We start from the raw sequence: 19,679 nt of genomic DNA on the forward strand, positions 1-19,679 counted from the left end.
TCTAAACAACATACTGTATGGTAGTGCTTCGCATGTTTTCAAGCTTCACATAAATGGTATTATATTTATGGGCTCTGAAACTCACTTTGGGAAGGAAGGGACTTCAGTATACTAACTGTGAGATTCATCCATATTCACACATCCAGCTTTTCTGGCTTCGTCTTTACTGCTGCATAACATTCCTTTGTATGGCTCTACCATATATATTTGTGCATTACTCGTTGATGGACATTTGGATTGTTTGCAGTTTCATGTGCACATTCTGCTGTGTTCCTGTCTCCTTAGGCACATGTCTGAGTAGAAAGCCTGGGAGGAGAACTGTATGTGAGCCTCCCATTTACCAGCTACTGCTACACTGTTCCTGTTGCTCCACATCCTCTCCAAATTTGAAACTGTCAGACCTCAAAATTGTTGCCAATATTATGTGAGGGAAGAGACCAAATTTACCTTGCTCACTAAAGTATTCCCAGCACCAGCCTGGACCTGGCACATAGTGGGGACTCACAGGGTTAAAGAGTAGAATGTGGAAACAGGTAATCGAAAACACTCACGCTATTGCACTGTTTTGCCTGAGACCAGCCCAGGTTTCCAGTTGCTTAATAATGGCCAGTTGGGTGGGCGTGGTGGCTCACGCCTGTAATCGCAGCACTTTGGGAGGCTGAGGCGGGTGGATCACCTGAGGTGAGGAGTTCGAGACCATCGAGACCAGCCTGACCAATATGGTGAAACCCCATCTCTACTAAAAATGCAAAAATTAGCTGGGTGTTGTGGCACATGCCTGTAACCCCAGCTCCTCAGGAGGCTGAGGCAGGAGAATCGCTTGAACTTGGGAGGCGGAGGTTGCAGTGAGCCGAGATTGTGCCATTGCACTCCAGCCTGGGTGATAAAGCGAGACTCCATATCAAAATAATAATAATAATAATAGCCAGTTAAAGGAACCTCAGATTAGTCCACAGATTTCCCCCTGTGTTTGTCAGAATAACATGGTTCTTTCAGCTCTTTGGCAGTCAGTGTTATTCTCAAAACGAAAACATATAACATGAGCTCATCCAAAATATCCCAGCTAACCTAACAGCATTGATTTCTCCTTGTTGAAAGGGATAACCTTTAATGCTGATATGCTCCCTGACATCAGCTATAAATAACTCTTGAAGTTTAATGAATAATTTAAAAGATGCCATAAGTGGGTTACATTTGCAAAATGCATCATAATTCTGACTTTTGTCAGAATTGCCCCCGGTGAAGACATTTCATATTCAATAATAACAACATGTTTTGATTGATTTCTAGTGTCAGGCATTGCTCTAAATTCTTTACAAGTATCATCTCATCAATCCTTACCTCAACTATAAGAGTACTATTTTTATCATCATTTTTAGAATGAAGAAACTGAAGCCCAGAAGTGCTTAGGAAACTTATCCTAGGTCATCCAGTTGTGATCTGCATATAATGTGTTTAATTTTTAATGTTTACGTTTCTCTCTCATTCTTGTTTCACTGTCACAGTCTTTGGGCGTCTGCTTGATCTTTTCCACTAATATATGACATTCTTTCTATTACTCCCACGTCGCTCCTGTTCCCTTAGCTTATCCTAGTCTCTGATCTCAGGCCAGTACCTTAGCCCTGGGACATCAACCCAGGACCCATGGGAGGATCCCTGAAGGCTCAGAATCCTGCCATGGAGACTCCGTTCAGCTGGTCTGTTTTGTCCCCAATTATTTATTTTGTCTATTTTGAGCCAGACACTATGTTAGATGCTGGAGACACAGTGATGAACAAGACAAGTATGATCCTTTCCCTCTTGGGGCTTGCATTCTCTTTCTAGTTGATGAGACAGAAGCTTAACTGATCACACAATCACATAGCAATGACCGTGATAAGTGCCACTGGAGAAATGCAGGATGATAAAGAACATGTAACAGGAGTCTATGGGGTCGGGGATGGTTTCTTTGAGGAAGCGATTTTTAGGTAGAGACCTGAGGGTTAAGTAGGAGACATAGAAGAGGGGACAGAGAGTCACATGTTCAAATGCCCTGAGGAGGGGAAGGAGTGTGATGGTCAATGTGGCTGGAACACAGCAAGTGAAGACAGAAGGAACTTGGGAGAGGCTGGGGAAACAGGCAGAGGGCAGGGGGCAGGGCAGCAGGGCCCTGCAAGCTGTGGGAAGGTAGTGGACTTTATCCCAAGAGCAATTGGTAGCCATTGAATCTAGGGGTTTGAGCGGGAAAGTACTGTGACTGGATTTAAGGAGATGAGGCTGGGTGCAGTGGCTCACACCTGTAATTCCAGTACTTTGGGAGGCTGAGGCGGAAGGATCATTTGAGCCCAGGAGTTTGAGTCCAACCTGGGCAACATACGTGAAACCCTGTCTCTAGAAAAATAAGAAGTTAGCCAGGTGTGGTGGCATGTGCCTGCAGTCCCAGCTACGCGGGAGGTTGAGGTGGGAAGATGGCTTCAGCCCGGGGAGGTTGAGGCTGCAGTGAGCTGTGATTGCGCCATTGCACTCCAGCCTGGGTGACAGAGTGAGACCTTGTTTCTTAAAAAAAAGAAAAAAGAAAGATGAATCTGGCTGCTGAGTGGACAGGCCTGGAGGAGGCTGGGAATGGAAGCAGGAGATGAGCTTGGAGTCTCTTGAAGCAGAGCAGGCAGGATTTGGGTAGCTGCACAGCTGAATAGGAAAGCCAAATACTTACGCTCTAGGTATTAGCTCAATTATTGCCTTTCTGAGGGATGATGGGGAAACCACAAAAGCTCTCCAGATGGCCATTTCCTCTCCATTGACAGAGAAATATCCTCTCCCTCCCTCCCCGGGATGTCGTGGGATGCCTTAAGATGCAGGCCCTGAAATAGTCCGTGCGGTGGAAACACAAGTTGTTATTAACCCACCCACATCCTGCCTCGCTGAGAGATAATGATTTCTGGACTCTCGGTGCAGTCCCCAGAGAGAGAAGAAATCCTTCCTTTACATGGGTAGGAATTGACTGAGCCAGGTCTGCACCTTGTCCAGGGCCTAATGACATTCTCAGTTAGGACTCAAATGGGAGTTGGTTGTCTTAACCCACACATTCCCGCTCCTTCCAGCTTTAAAGCTCTCTAGCTTCATCTCTGCCTCCAGTATTGTCATGCTAATGAATCTGACACACCAAATTGAACTCTAAAATAACATAACATTAAAATTGGACTACAGATTAAATAGCCACTGCTTGGCTTGGACAAGATTTAAGTATAGGAATGGGAGACATTGCTCCCGGTTTTTAGAAATCCAAGTGTAATACAATTCTTGAGTCCTTCTTATCCATTTGATTGTTCGGGTATAAGTGAAACTTTCACTTGCTTTCCTCCTGTATTCACTGTCCATATTTAATAAGGAACAATATGGTTGCCTTTCACATCCTCATATCCCCCCACTTTTGCTCCCTAGGACCCAGTGTTGCCTTGCCCATAATAAATGTTATTTGAATGTGGCATTATGGAGCAGTGGAAGCTTGGGTTCGAATTTCAATCTCGCCAGCTGTAAGCTGGATAACAAAGGGCAGGTCATAACCTTGCTGAGCTTCCAGTTCCTCGTCTCTGTAATAGAAATAGTAATGTCTATTTCACAAGGTTCTTGTGAGAATTAGAGAAAATAATATATGTAAAGCATCCAGAATAGTGCCTGGTCTACAAAAGACATATCTGAAATAGATATCCAGTTCTCCAAGCACCCTGGACTGAGCTTTCCAAGAAAATTTTCTAGTCATTTGGGTCTCACAGAGTTTGGAAGATTTCAGCCAGCACTGGGCAAAGGCTAGGCAGAATCAGTTTTAGAAGTTAGCAGCCAAGGTGGCTCATGCCTGTAATCCCAGCACTTTGGGAGGCTGAGGCAGGTGGATCACCTGAGGTCAGGAGTTTGAGACCAGCCTGGCCAACATGGTGAAACCCCATCTCTACTAAAAAAATACAAAAAAATTAGCCGGGTGCGGTGGCTCACGCCTGTAATCCCAGCACTTTGGGAGGCCGAGGCAGGTGGATAACGAGGTCAGGAGATCGACACCATCCTGGCTAACATGGTGAAATCCCATCTCTACTAAAAATACAAAAAATTAGCTGGGCGTGGTGGCGGGTGCCTGTAGTCCCAGCTACTCGGGAGGCTGAGGCAGGAGAATGGCATGAACCCGGGAGGCAGAGCTTGCAGTGAGCGGAGAGGGCACCACTGCATTCCAGCCTGGGTGACAGAGCGAGACTCCATCTCAAAAGAAAGGAAAAAAAAAAATTAGCCGGGCATTGTGGCACACACACCTGTAACCCAGCTACTCAGGAGGCTGAGGCAGGAGAATCACTTGAACCTGGGAGCTGGGGGTTGTGGCGAGTCGAGATGGCACCACTGCACTCCAGCCTGGGCGACAGAGTGAGACTCTGTCTCAAAAAAAAAAAAAAAAAGAAGAAGAAGTTAGCACCCAAGCCGGGAAGATACCCAAGCTTTGCATATTGTGTTCCAGTCAAGCTGAGAAAGTATATTGGCTGATCCGAAATTCCGTGGTGGAAATCCGGTTGGTTTTTTTGGTTTTTGTTTTTGTTTTTCTTTTTCTTTTTTTTTTTTAAGACGGAGTTTCTCTCTTGTTGCCCAGGCTGGAGTGCAATGGTGCGATCTCAGCTCACTGCAACTTCCGCTTCCCAGTTCAAGCGATTCTCCTGCCTCAGCCTCCCGAGTCGCTGAGATCACAGGTGCGCACTACCAGGCCCGGCTAATTTTTTGTATTTTTAGTAGAGACGGGGTTTCACCATGGCCAGGTTGGTCTTGAACTCCTGACCTCAAGTGATCCACCCGCCTCGGCCTCCCAGAGTGCTGGGATTACAGGCGTGAGCCACCGTGCCCTGCCGGTTTTTGTTTTTCAATAAGACAGGGTCTTGCTCTGTTATCCAGGGGTACAGTGGTGCGGTCATAGCTCAGTCTAACCTTGAACTCCTAGGCTCAAGTTATCCTCTTGCCTCAGCCTCTCGAGTAGCTGGGACTACGGACATGCACCACCACACCTGGCAAATTTTTTAACTTTTTGTAGAGACAGGGGTCTCGCTATGTTTCCCAGGCTGGTCTCAAACTCTTGGCCTCAGGCAATCCTCCCACATTAGCCTCTCAAAGTGCTGGGATTACAGGGGTGAGTCACTGTGCCCAGCTCCAATTGGGTTTTGTTTTAAATAGACTAGGCCATTTAACCCTTGTCCCCCTTGTCCACTCTCTTATTTCGTCATGTTTTTTACCTCCCACAAATGCCTGTCCATCACTGGTAAGTTTAGGCCAGTAAGAGTGGGCCAGGCAGAGTCACATCCACTGATCTTGCGGGCACAGCTGCAGGCCTCACCCTGGCAGCCTGGCTTCCTCTTCCCTCCATCCTCCCTGCCCAGCCTGAGGGGCAGCGGGGGAGGCTGTCCAGTGTGCCCTGCAGCCCCTTCCCCAGTGGGCTGGGGGTGGGGTGGGGGTGTGTGCAGACTCACGAAGTACAGTTCCCGGTGGACTCAGCAGCACTGTCATCCAGCTCCATGTTGGCTGAGAGGCTGGCAAAGCCATGGGGCAGCTCATCCCACTCATCAAACCGAATGCCTGTGCCGAGGGAGTAGCGGCCCTCAGCGCATGGCTTACACGACTGGTCCTTCATATCCAGAAACTCCCCGGCGTTGCAGGAGAAGGCTGGAAAACAGGGTAGAAACAAGGTGGGGCAGTGAGGTCACTGCAGCCCCAGAAGTGAATGGGCTGCAAGCAGCTGAAGGGAGGAGCGCTGGGTTGGGGTCTAGGAGTTTGGCCCACTAAGATTTAGGGCCATGGCATTTACTGTGTGATTTTATTTTATTTTTCTTAAAAAAAAATTTTTTTCAGCAGTGATATTCCTTGCTATGTGTCATTCTATTTGTATGGAACGGCCAAAAGAGGCGAAGCCATAGAGACAGAAAGTAGATTTGTGGTTGCCAGGGGCTGTGGGGAGGGGCCTGGGGAGAGACTGCTAATAATATGAGGTTTCTTTGTAGGATGATTAAAATGTGAAATGAGAGTGATGATGGTTGCTGTGAATATTCTAAAAACCATTGAATTTTATCCTTAAAGGAATGAATTTCATGGCATATAAATTATATACCAATAAAGCTGTTATAAAAAAAATAGATCTAGGGCCATGGATGCTCTGCCTTGCTGTGGGACTTTGGGCTTGTTCCTGGCACTCGTTTCCTTTGGAGAGGTGCCCTGACCATTCTGAGAGCTCTCTGGTGAAGATGATGCCAAGGTCTCTTGTGCTGACCCCTCTGAATGACACATGGCCCTTCAGCCTTGAATTTCTCCCTTGAGCCTCTGGCCTCTGCCTTTCTGGTTGTACTGCCACCATGCTAGGTGGGATTCTCATGACCTGTTGACTCAATCATTGCAACATCCTCCCAACTAGTTCCCTATTCTTATTTTTGCTCATTCTGTGGTCAGAGGTACCTTTCTAAAACAGATGTGATCAGGCACAGTGGCTCATACCTGTAAACCCAACACTTTGAGAGACCAAGGCAGGAGGATCACTTGAGCCCAGGAGTTTGAGGCCAACCTGGGCAACACAGTGAGACCCTGTCACTACCAAAAAAAAATGTTTAAATTAGCTGGGAGTGGTCGCATGTGCCTGTAATCCTAGCTACTCAAAAGACTGAGGTGGGAAAATCACTTGAGCCCAGGAGGTCGAGGCTACAGAGCGACGATTGCACCACTGTACTTCAGCCTAGGAAACAGAGTGAGACCTTGTCTTTAAAAAAATAAAAAGTAAAACACATATGTACTATTATTCTCCTTATTTTAAAAATAAACAGGCACTCCCTTTTGGTTCTAGAATTATGCTCTTGGCCTGGCATTCAAAGTTTTCCACGATTTCCCTCCAGCCTAACTTCCCAGCTTGACCTCCCACTACAAATCTTTCTCCACCTCAACTCCATCCATCACCTTCTCTGTGTTGCCTCTACCCTGGACCACAAGCTCTTCCTCAAATGTGTCACTCTTCATCCACGTCTAAACTTTTGCTCAAGTGGCCCTCCCAGCTATGTCTGATCCCTAAATATTCGTAACTCTCATTCTTTCTCATATCATATATGTCTGCCACCCACTAGGCTCTGCGCTCCTCTGGGGATGGCTGGCTCAGTGACTGGCACAGACTGGGAGCTTCATGAATGTTTCTGAAACAATGAGTGAATGAATGAATGTCTGCACTTTCCACCACCCTAAGCTTCTGAAAGCAGAGAGTGTGCCTTATTTGTCTTTGCAGTTCACACTGCATGTGCACATCATGGTGCTAACACATAGTGGGACTCACTGAAGTCAGCAGAGTTCAATGAAGATGGCTCATTTGTTTCCACTAGTCACACCTCAGTTCTGCTCAGGTCTCAGCAATATCCAGTCATTAATTTAACAAGTATTTATTTGCTCACTTACTCAAGCAGGCACTGTACTAAGCTGATTTTAGAATTTAAATATCTTCAAACTCCTTTCCAACTCTTCAGATAATTCCTTAAATCTAGTGCCTGGTTTTTCTTGTTATTCCCTTTGCATTTCTAAAAGAATAATGCAGGGGAAACAGCTGCCAACTGTAGAAAAGTTGTGACTGCAGAGTCACAGAGGCAGGCGCTGGGGCTGTGGCAAGCCACTGCCTTTCCTATTGCACAATCAGACCCACAGTCAGGAAGATTCTTGTCTCCTGAAGTGATGCCTGGAGCATTTTAAAGGACGTCTCTGCAGAAACTTAGCCTCTCTGACTTCCTTTTTAAGAACGAAAGCAAATCTCAATCTTCCCTAATGACTGATTGTGGCTGGTGAGTGAGTGTAGATTGGAGAGACATACACAGGCAAAAATGAAAATGTATGCAAACAGAAAAGAATATCTGAGTGCACACAGCTGGCATTGCTTAGGCTGTATCCACTGATGGGATTTAAAGTCCTTTAAAAAATGAAAGCAAATTCAGATATCCAGTTTGCATTCATGAAATTCTTCTGCACCAAATCTCATAAGGGTCTGGGATGTGGGGACTAATTGGGGAAAAGATCTGATTCCTTAATGCAGCTGCTCTGCCAGGAAGGGCCCAGATTGGATGGCAGGAGACTTGGGGGAGAGACCAAAGCTGAGTGACAGGGAGGCCCTGAGCAGGATAGCTGCTTACAGCACTCGGTGCCCTTGACGGGGTCGGGCAGGCTGGTGCACAGGCCCGGGGTATGCGGCACGGCGACCCTCCACCTGGAACCCGTGCTGTCACACGCCGTGTACTCATAGTGGTACTCAGACTGCAGGGGAGAGAACAGTGGGCGAAATGTGCATTAGCAGTGATCAAACATTAACAGCTTCCCACCCACTTCCTGCCCAGCACCATGGCTACTGATGCTCATCCTCTCAGAAATGGGCCCTGGGACCCCCGGCAGGGAGCTGATGATTATGAACCGAGTACAAGAACTACAATGATTTGGATCATTCCCTTCCACCCAGCCATGGTCTAGTCCCTAGAAATCATTTTTGTGTGTGACTCTCTTTGTTGTTATGTTTAAGTAGTGTCCTTATGGAGCAGAGGAACGTGGGAAGGTAACTAAGGAACAGGCTAGAAATAGGTGGAATTTTTCTTATTCCAAAGTGTAGAATTTATGAACGAGGACATTCTAAATGGAAGGATGTTCTAAATGGAAGCCTTAGTCCACAAAAAATTTACAAAGGCTCATCACAGAAGTGGTATGTATTTCTATTTCCCTGTGTTTCTTTTTTTTTTTTTTTTTTTTTGAGACGGAGTCTCGCTCTGTCGCCCAGGCTGGAGTGCAGTGGGATGATCTTGGCTCACCGTAACCTCCGCCTCCTGGGTTCAAGCGATTCTCCTGCCTCAGCCTCCCGAGTAGCTGGGACTACAGGCGAGTGCCACCACGCCAGGCTAATTTTTGTATTTTTAGTAGAGATGGGGTTTCACCATGTTAGCCATGCTGGTCTCAAACTCCTGACTTCATGATCCACCTACCTTGGCCTCCCAAAATGCTGGGATTACAGGCATGAGCCACCACGCCTGGCCCTATTTCCCTGTGTTTCTTATGCTCCTTTCCACTCAGAAAGACTATGAATTCCCAATTGCATTTTATGAAAATATATTTGGCCGAGGCAGGTGATGTGCTCTCACTTGAGCCTGTTCATCCCTAATTTGTCTGTGCAATGGGAAACTCATAGTTTAATTGTTTTACCTGAGCTAAAAATAAATGGAATAACAACAAAACAACCAAATCAAGCATTAAGTAAAACAACAACCACGAACAGTTCCACTCAGAACAAAGAAAACACAATTGATGTGCCAAATGCCCTTAAGCGTTTCTTCCTCCTTTAAATCTGGTAATAAACAACAGACCATGGAATTAGTGATGATTTTGGCTCTGACAAGTATTTTACAATCTACACTTACCTAAAACTACATTCAAGCCCAGAGGTATTTTGTATTACTGTATGCATAAGAAAAATAGAATTAATGTCCCCCTTTAACCCACGTGATAGCGTGATTGCATAACATGTATAACGTCAAGGAGCTAAGACAAAAAATACAACAGTTTTGAAGTTTGCTAATCTAATAATGCATCAGGATCAAAAGGAATAAGCTTTATTTTTGGGGATAGGTAAACACACTGCATTTCATCTATTCCAAGATGCACGCTTTTTCCACATCTAACATCTATGAAATCAAGACGTGTCTTAAAATTGACACAGTAAGGAAGAATTGTGTGATGTTTTAAGGGATAGAGCTTTTTCTTTCTTTATGACACATTAAAAAAATGGTGTCTTAGAAGCAGTGGCGTTTCAGACTTGTTGCAATATGGTAAAGATGTAGTTTCTTTTCTTTTTTTTTTTTTTTAGACAGTCTCTTGCTCTGTCACTCAGGCTGGAGTGCGGTGGCGTGATGATGGCTCACTGTAATCTTGACTTCCTGGGTTCAAGTGATCCTCCCACCTCAGCTTCCCAAGTAGCTGAGACTACAGGAGCCACTACATGCACCACCATGCCCAGCCAATAGATAAAACTCTTGACCAGAATCTTTGGCTTTGGATGTAGATGTCAATGTCATCTAGGAAAGAAAGAACATCAGGATGGGAATTCTTTGTGCCCTCTCTGGGTCTATTTTTCCTAATAATTCTTGTCTTTTCCTCATCTCAGACTCTGAGGACAAATAGGGCAACTCTACATATATGATGTCAATCCACTTCTTAAAATGATACTCTCAAAAGGGTTTTGCTGCAAGAATGAGGGGTAAAATCTACTGTGTATAAATTAAATGGAGAATTGAGTGAGCAAGGCAGAAAGGACTGTGTGGTGCTTCTGAACATATTCATGCTGGTCTTTTGTGTAGTGTGTTCACAGTTCCCAAATACCATCTCGTTTGATCTTCACGACTCCCTATAAGGCAAGTAGACCAGAGGTTGTTTCCTTCATTGTACAGATGAGAAAATAGACTCTCAGTGGCGTGATAGCTTGTCCAAAGTCACCCAGCCGATAAGTCACTGAGCTAGAAATCAGGCCTTCCCACCAGGAATCCTCCTCCAGCCTTATAGACTCTGACCAAACACAGACTCACACAGGGCCAAATTTAACAGCCAAATCTAAAAATTAAACATGACAGTGTTGGTTGTCTGCCAGCAGCTGGGCTCACTTCTGAGGCCCGAGAATTGGTGTTAAAATATCTAATCTGTTCGAAGATCATCTCAATTCATTCTGACTGCATTGGCCTCTTAGAGGCACATGGGCCAAATCCATTACTTTTCATCGTCTTTCATTTGATGTCCCCTGGGTCTCACTCAGGTGGGAGGTTTGCTGAGGAAATGGTGGTTCCAAGCCTAAGAAAATTTCCCTTTCAATATATGCTCATTTACTTCATGCCACTTGGGGATATTTACTTAATTCAAGGTGGCTGGTTCTAATACACCTGTTTCAAATCTGAACTACACTTTGAGATCACACCATTCAAGACATAAGCTTAGGGCGGGGCACGGTGGCTCACGCCTGTAATCCCAGCACTTTGGGAGGCCAAGGTGGGTGGATCACCTGAGGTCAGGAGTTTGAGACCAGCCTGACCAACATGGTGAAACTCTGTCTCTACTAAAAATACAAAAATTAGGTGTGGTGGCACGCGCCTGTAATCCCAGCTACTCAGGAGGCTGAGGCAAGAGAATCGCTTGAACCTGGGAGTGGGGGCGGAGGTTGCTGTGAGCCAAGATCATGCCACTTTACTCTAGCCTGGGCAAAAAAAGCAAGACTCCATCTAAAAAAAAAAAAAAAAAAAGACATAAGCTTAGAGAGAGTTAAACCAGGGATAGAACTGGCAGGACTCCTCAATTATATTCAGCGTTCTGCAAACACATCAATTCCCTGACAGTACTTCAGTTTACTCAGTGATCTGTCTGCAAGTATATAATTTGCATAAAGTGCAGGTCTACAAAGGAGCACATAAACACATTCAGTATATACATCCAGCACGTAACTCCTTCCTCCTCCCTGTGCACAATTCCATGACGCACACCCAAATTACACTGCTAAATGGGACACAGCAGGCAGTGGGTGCTGCCTGTTCATCAGAAAAATAAAGGAAGGGTTTAGAAATGAGAGGGTGGGGAACTTTAGTTAGTGCATCCTTCCCTAGCATCATCCAGCCATGTAATAGAATACTCCTGGGCACATGAGAAGGAAGAGGAAAAAAAACCCTGAAACTGGAATATGCTTTGCCTGTATTGACTGATCTGTCAGTAACACTGATCTTTCAGTTCTAGAAGAATTCACTCAGACTCACAATATTTTTAGTCCTTACTGTCTAGGTATTGAATGGACTGCTGAAATGACCAAAAAAAAAAAAAAAGAAAGAAAACTGTCAAGTCAGGATGGTACCTGGATGGAAATCTGTCCTTCCTTCTACCTTCCCACCACTTGCTTTCAAAATAGTATCTGTTACTTTTAAAAATGATTATCAAAGTAACAGTTTAGAGGCCAGATGCAGTGGCTCACACCTATAATCCTGGCACTTTGGGAGGTCAAGGTGGGCGAATTACTTGAGGTCAGGGCGAATTACTTGAGCCTGGCCAACATGGTGAAACCCCGTCTCTACTAAAAATACAAAAATTCATCGGTCGTGGTGGCATGTGCCTATAGTCCCAGCCACTCAGCAGGCCAAGGTGGGAGGATGACCTGAGCCTGGGAGGTTGAGGCTGTAGTGAGCCGTGATTGTACCACTACATTCCAGCCCAGATGACAGAGTGAGACCCTGTCTCAAATAAAAAAAGGAACTGTTTATAGATTAGAGATTGGAGGTAATCTAGGGGTTAGATGCTAGAGCTGTACTTCATTACCATCCACTGTGGAAGATGAATAAGGTTTAAGCTGGTTAGCTGATGACAGAGATGTGGTCCACAATTCAGGTGTAGTAGAGTCCTAGGGACTGGGTTAGCCTCTTTCATGTGCCCTAAGTAAATAGGCAAATTAGAAGTGATCCCACCGCCCCTTCCCACATGGTGCTTGACTTCCCTAAGCCATAGCTGCCTCATTGAAAAATGGGGATATACAAACTCCTGCATCATAGAGGGGCTGGGCTGCTGTATAGTTATGCAGGCTATTCATAAGGTTACCTAGCTCAGGCATGAGTGGAGGGTGAAATCTAGCTCAAGTCTTGCATGCTAGGTGGTATGCCCTATTCAGGTGTTGCATCTGCCCAGAGAGGGAGTGACTTTTCCCCATGTGCGATAGGGCCCTCTCTGAGCATGATTAAGATGATGTAGGTCAAGCACATCACACAGTAGGTTTTCCAATCTCCAAAACAATTCAATGGTAAATTATTTTACCATTTTACAGATGGGAAAATTGAGTCATTGAGAGGCAAAGTCACTTGCTCAAAGCCACACAGCCAGGAACTGCCAAACCAGGATTGGACCCAGGCTATCTGAGTCCAGAATCTGTTTTCAAGGCTGCCGGTGTTTGAGAGCAGCCTGTGTAGGCTCCTATCACACTTACAAACTGTGTCTGGGGCTCAGCACTGGCTCCCAAGCTGCTAAAAACTTTGCAAGGAAAGCCAAGTAGATAAAAAATTTTGCAAACAAGGCCCAAGGGGAAGGGACCCAAGTCCAAAGCTGTGTGCAATAGGAAGGCGGAAAGGCATTTTGTACCTTGTTGGAGGTTCAACAAAGACATCTATTGTTTGTGCTTGCCCAGTGTCCACCCCCCTTCTTCTGAGAGCAGCACCTCTCTGGGAGGAACTATTGCCTCCTTATTACATACAGAGTCTTGATGGGATTGTCAAGTGAGGTGGCCCACCTTCCTCTGCCATGGATGGACACATGACCCACACTAGGCCAATCAGATGCTCTTTGCTGATAAGTGGAAGATGGGATGAGGGGATGAAGACATTTAGCCACTGAGCAGGGACCTCAAGTGGGTGGGAACTGAGGGAGGGATGGGAAAGGAAAGTGGGGCAGCGGGGGATAAGGCCCCTCCTTACTTCCCAGTTCTACCTAGGGCTGGCCTTGGTGCCCCCCAGCCAAACTCCACAGAATAAAAACATGAAAACCATGCCAAGTGAAATAAGCCAGTCATAAGACAAATGCTGTATGATTCTACTTATACAAGGTACATAGTAGTCAAATTCATAGAGACAGAAAGAATGGTGTCTGTCAGGGGCTAGAGGAGCAGGATGGGGACTTACTGTTTGATGAGTACAGCATTTCAATTTTGTAAGACAGTTCTGTGGATAATGACAATGGTAGTGCCGATGGTAGCACAACAGTGTGAATGTACTTCATGCCACTGAACCGTAGACTTAACAATGGTTAAGCTGGTAAATTTCATTATGTGTATTTACCACAATTTTATTTTTTTTTTAAATAGGTGATACCACAGATCCTAGAGAACATGCCTAACCTCTGAGTTATTCTATTGAGTACTCTAGAAGGTAGAAGTCTGATGATCTGATAGTCTAAATTTGAGAAATATCTCCAAAATAAAAAATATTTTTATAAAATATAAATCTATATATATTTAGAGATGGTGTCTTACTCTGTTGCCCAGGCTTGAGTGCAGTGGTGCAATCACAGCTCACTGCAGCCTCAACCTCCCAGGCTCAAGTGATTCTCCCTCCTCAGCCTCCTGAGTAGCTGGGACTACAGGTGTGCACCACTGTATCTGGCTAATTAAAAAAATTTTTTTGCAGAGATGGGGTCTTGCTATGTGGCTAAGACTGGTCTTGAACTCCTGGACTCAAGCAATCCTTCCACTTTGGCCTCACAAAGTGCTGGAATTACAAGTGTGAGTCACCACACCCGTCCAAAAATATTTTAATCATCATCCAAATGATTGGCCAAACGCAGAAATACCAAGAGGGAGGAGTGGAAGGCAGCAGGCAGAGTGCACATTGTAGCAGTGTCACTGGACATACCCGGGCTGTGGTGTTCCCTCACGCTTATTTGTTCACTACTGACAGCTTTCAAAAACATTGCATTGCAGTTATGCAAAGAAATATTAAGTGCTAATTTTTTTCAAACATTTTTTTAATTCTTTTAGAATTAAAAATTCTTTTAATTCTTTTAGAATTTTTTAATTCTTTTAGAATTAAAATGTTTAAATGTCTCAGAATATATTTTATTTTTTATTTTATTATAAAATATAAAATGTTTATATAGCTCAGGAACAATATCTCAGAAGATATTGTTAACTTGGAATATGTCTGTTTTTCTGCATTCTAAGAAAATGATGTTCACGGCTGGGCTTGGTGGCTCACGCCTGTAATCCCAGCACTTTGGGAGGCCAAGGCGGGTGGATCACGAGGTCAGGAGATCAAGACCATCCTGGCTAACGCGGTGAAACCCCGTCTCTATTAAAAAATAGGAAAAAATTAGCCTGGTATGGTGGTGGGTGCCTGTAGTCCCAGCTACTCAGGAGGCTGAGGCAGGAGAATGGCGTGAACCCGGGAGGCGGAGCTTGCAGTGAGCAGAGATGTGCCACTGCACTCCAGCCTGGGCCACAGAGCGAGCCTCCGTCTCAAAAAAAAAAAAAAAAAGAAAATGATGTTCACTCATCCCACATTCACCAAGCACGTACTGAGGGCCTGTTATGTGCTAGGTTCTGGTGAAGCAGTGGTGTTTAAACCTGTGGATTTCTAGAGCTTTTATGTGTATGTGGTGGGGAGTGTGCTAGCAAGGATGGGACGGGGAGGAGATATAAACACACATAAACACACATCCCAAAGAGGTTTAGTTGCCATTGCAAGCTGTTGCTTGCCCCCATTTCTCCGGAGCAGGGTCTTGGTGTCTAAGGACTGTGGCAAAGACAGTAACACATCTCTAACTCCGATCTGACTAACCATTAAACCACATCGTTTCTCTTCCAAGTGATGGTGATTTGAAAGCCAGGACAAGCCAGCTCCCCCAGACATTTACCCTAGTTGCTTCGAAATAACCCCTGCAACAGCAGAGCTAAGAAGACACGGATGACTGGTCAGAACACTCCAAGGGAGAAGCACAAGGTGACCAGGTGGCAGTGAGGTCTACTGTTCTACCAGCCTTCTTCTTCCTGCCAGGGCACTTCTCCAGCCCAGCTGGCCAATGATGACTGCAACGGATGGCCCAGACTGGCTGGAAAGCCCCTCAAATGGGGCCTCCAGGGATTAACAATGGGCGCTCCCCAGGCTGCGAAGGTCCTCAGGGGATACGAGGGCTAGTGGTGAACTAAAACAAACAGTCTCTGAGACAAGGAACAAATGACCTTGGTGGTCATTCGATTCATTCTACCCTCAGTCTCCTCATCTGTAAAATGAGACAGCTGAACTTCTAAGATTAGACAACTTCTAAGATTCCTTTCAGTTCTAAGAACTTATTATTTTGTATGGGTACCGATATGGAAATCTGTCCTTACTTCCATCTTTTTCCCCTTTTCTTTTTTTTTTTTTTTTTTTTTTTGAGACGGAGTTTCGCTCTTGTTGCCCAGGCTAGAGTGCAATGGTGCAATCTTGGCTCACCGCAACCTCCGCCTCCCAGGTTCAAGCAATTCTCCTGCCTCAACCTCCCCAGTAGCTGGGATTACAGGCATGCACCACCATGCCCGGCTAATTTTGTATTTTTAGTAGAGACAGGGTTTCTCCATGTTGGTCAGGCTGATCTCAAACTCCCGACCTCAGGTGATCCGCCCGCCTCGGCCTCCCAAAGTGCTGGGATTACAGGCATGAGCCACAGCACCCGGCCCCTTTTCTTTCAAAATAGCACAACTTAGTTAAAAATAATTATCAAAGTAATACCTGTTAAATGCAGGAAAGATGAAAATACAGACTAGAATAAAAAAGAAAATAAAAATCTGGGCTGGGCACAGTGGTTCACACCTGTAATCGAGGTGAAGAGTTCCAGACCAGCCTGGCCAACATGGTGAAACCCCGTCTCTACTAAAAAATACAAAAATTAGCCTGGCATGGTGGCAGGCACCTGTAATCCCAAACAGGAGAATCGCTTGAACCCAGGAAGCAGAGGTTGCGGTGAGCCGAGACCGCACCATTGCACACCAGCCTGGGCAACAGAGCGAGACTCTGTCTCAAAACAAAACAAAACAAAACAAGACAAAAAAAAACCTGCCACAAGTCCACCAAACAGAGATAACTACTTTTAACATTTTGCTGTATTTCTTTCCAGATTCTGATTCTATACATGCATGTACACATGCAAATGAAGATCATACGGTATATAGTTTTGTTTTCTTACTTTTTTCCATTTAATTTTAGGTCAAAAGCACTTTCCCATGTCCTTAATGGCTGCATCACAGTTTCTTTCACCATTCCCCTGTTGTTGGACCTGGAGTTGTGTTCCATTTTTCCTTATTTTAAATAATATTGCAACGATACTTTCTTTGTATCTCTAATTATTTCCTTTAGATAAATTCCCAGAAGTGGAATTACTAGGTTAAAGAGTATGAGTTTCTTTGAGATTGTTGATCAAGAAGGGAGATTTCTAAGAGAAAACAGACATCCCTAAGTCTTTTCTTCCACTTTTACTTTTTGATGTGGTAAATTTATAAAACCTATTATGGCAAATTTGAAATATATTATTTCAAATATATATTAAAAAAACAAAACAGTGCAATGAGCCCCATCTCATCGCCCAACTTCAATACTCACCAATTTCTGCCGTTCTTTATCTATCTCTACCCTACTACATCTGCCTCCACCCGCTCCTCCCCACATGAGATTGTCATTTTTCATTTTTCGTGGTCCTTTTTTTCTTTCTTTTTTTTTTTTTGGAGACAGGGTCTAACTCCATCACCCAGGCTGGAGTGCAGTGGTGTGATCTCGGCTCATTGCAACTGCAGCCTTGAACTCCCGAACTCAGGCCATCCTCTCACCTCAGTCTCCCGAATAGCTGGGATTACAGGCGTGCACCACCATGCCTGGCTAATTTTTTTGTATTTTTAATAGAGATGGGGTTTTGCCATGTTGCCCAGGCTGGTCTTGAACTCCTGAGCTCAAAGCGATCTGCCTGCCTCAGCCTCCCAAAGTGCTGGGATTCAGGTGTGAACCACCATGCCGGCCTCATGGTCCTTTTTTAAAAGGTAAAATTTATATACATTGAAATGAACAAATATTAACTCCACAATTTTGATAAATGGCTATATTTGAGTAAAACATTAACAGGGCTAAGAATAACTACCCAAAGACTACTGGGAAAAAGGGAACAACTTCCCTACCTCCCCTGCCTCCCAGAGAGAAAAGACAGAGCCAAGCAGGTGTCTCACATTCTGAGTCTAAAAACCACTGCTGCATAAAGTCACAAGCAGGAAAGGAAGCAGAAGATCAACATGACTTGGGTTTGTCTTGGCTGGGACAGGATCTGTGTCAAGAAACAGGTTCTTAAGTAAACCTGGGTTTTGTCTGGAGCCAACTTTAGACTGGATGCCTTGGGGTCTGGAGGAGGCCACTTCTTCCCTTGTTCCCAAAGGATCTGCTTTCAGAAGAGAAGTTTCTCTTCTCCTCTCATAGTCCCTAAAAAGCAGATTCTTTGGGGAGAATGTCAAAATTAGCAGCTGGGTGCAGTGGCTCACGCCTGTAATCCCAACACTTTGGGAGGCCAAGGCAGAAGGATTGCTTGAGGCCAGGAGTTCAAGACCAGCCTGAGCAATATGGCAAAACCCTACTCTACAAAAAAATATAAACATTAGCCAGGTGTGGTGGCACGTGCCTGTAGTCCCAGCTACTTGAGAGGCTGAGGTGGAAGGATTGACTGAGCCTGGGAAGTGGAGGCTGCAGTGAGCCGTGATCATGCCACTGTACTCCAGCCTGGGTGGCAGAGTGAGACACTGCCTCAAAAAAAAAAAAAAAAAAAGGATGAGGCTGGGGTCGCCAGGCAAATGCCCTGGAGCTGGGTATAGCGGAGTCAATAGGTAGTTGTTGACTTAGTTGCAAATGCTACTTTGCCTGGAAAGTAACTGACCCAGACCAGAACAGATTCCATTAATCAAACCCAAATTAATGGAAGCCCTGTGTTACTTCTGACAAACTCTAAAAGTTCCCTGACTGTTAGGGAGAGACTAGCCCTTTGCTGGGAAGTACCCATGAATTCCACTTAGCATAGGTACATGGAAAACCATGGAGAAATGTCAGAATTTGGAACATGAATTCCCCAGATGAGACTTTCTCTCAGGCCCAGCCCTTGCAGGTGTTTTGTGAACTCCTGGTTTCTGTACTTTTTGCTTCAGAGTTCCTCTGCTCAGGCTTTGGGTGGATGGACTGGTTGAGGCTCAGGGGCACTGCGACCTCACTGTGTCCCACTGTGAAGAGGAGGGCTGAGGGGAGAGGACGTTTCCCATTGTTCTCCAGCTGGTCACACTGAAGCCTGGGAAAGGCAGCTGGGCTCCTCCCTCCCTCCCTCCTCCCACTCCCTTAGGACTGCTGACTCAATAGGGCCTGGGTGCACCAGCTCTAGACCTCTGGGGCCTATGTTTGTCTGATCAAAACTGCCTGGAGATCACGTTAAAAACACACATTGCTGGCCTCTACCACCAAGATCCTGATTCTCTAGCTCTTCTTCTCCTTCCTCCCCTTTTCAAAACTCACTCTTCTGTGCTCCAAGCCTTAAATATTTATCCCATTTGAAAGTAAATCACATAAACAAATATCCCACAAGACAGGGGTCCTTAACCTATGGCCCATGGATCATTGCCCATATACGGCCAGATGCAGAATTTCAGATATGTGCATTTTTCTGGGCAGTGGGTCCATTGTATGACTTCAGATCCTCTAAGGAGTCTGTTATCCCCCTCCTCCTCCCTACACAGGAAAACATTGCCACCTGCCATCATGTATTAGTAATGTTAAAATAGCTTAATATTTTATCAAACCAAGGCTGTTTACTTTTTAACAGGGTGGCTGCAATACTTTAACCCAGTGATTTTCAAATTATGCTCCAGAGTCTAGGCGTTTAGAAGAAAGCCAGCCCCTTCGAAGGGGGAAGTAGAGAGTCCCCCATTAATGGAGCAATATTTTAAAATATCTTTTTCTTGTTCATGCTTCTAAGTTAAAATTTTGTTTGAACCAAAAATTTCACACACCAAAAATGTTAGGATGCCAGAGTCTTGACTTGAACGAGTTGCTAAAGGTAAAACTGCAGACACCGAGGCAGACGCATAGGGTCAAGGGTGACTTTAGTCATCCCACGTAATTAGTTGCTTC

General features: G+C 45.1%; 1 protein-coding gene across 6 annotated transcripts in view; it reads right to left on the reverse strand.

Moving 5' to 3' along the window:
* ELAPOR1 (endosome-lysosome associated apoptosis and autophagy regulator 1) overlaps window positions 1–19,679 on the reverse strand; it is an 89,569-nt gene that overhangs the window by 32,736 nt on the left and 37,154 nt on the right. For all 6 annotated transcript variants that reach the window (XM_055353750.2, XM_055353753.2, XM_055353755.2 and 3 more), the window contains exons 3-4: window positions 8,148–8,268; window positions 5,472–5,664 (exon numbers count right to left, since the gene is read on the reverse strand). In XM_055353750.2, coding sequence (XP_055209725.1) covers window positions 5,472–5,664; window positions 8,148–8,268 — 314 coding nt within the window. The remainder of the gene's footprint in view (window positions 1–5,471; window positions 5,665–8,147; window positions 8,269–19,679) is intronic.

This window comes from Gorilla gorilla, chromosome 1 (genome assembly GCF_029281585.2).
Source record: "Gorilla gorilla gorilla isolate KB3781 chromosome 1, NHGRI_mGorGor1-v2.1_pri, whole genome shotgun sequence".
NCBI lineage: Eukaryota > Metazoa > Chordata > Mammalia > Primates > Hominidae > Gorilla > Gorilla gorilla.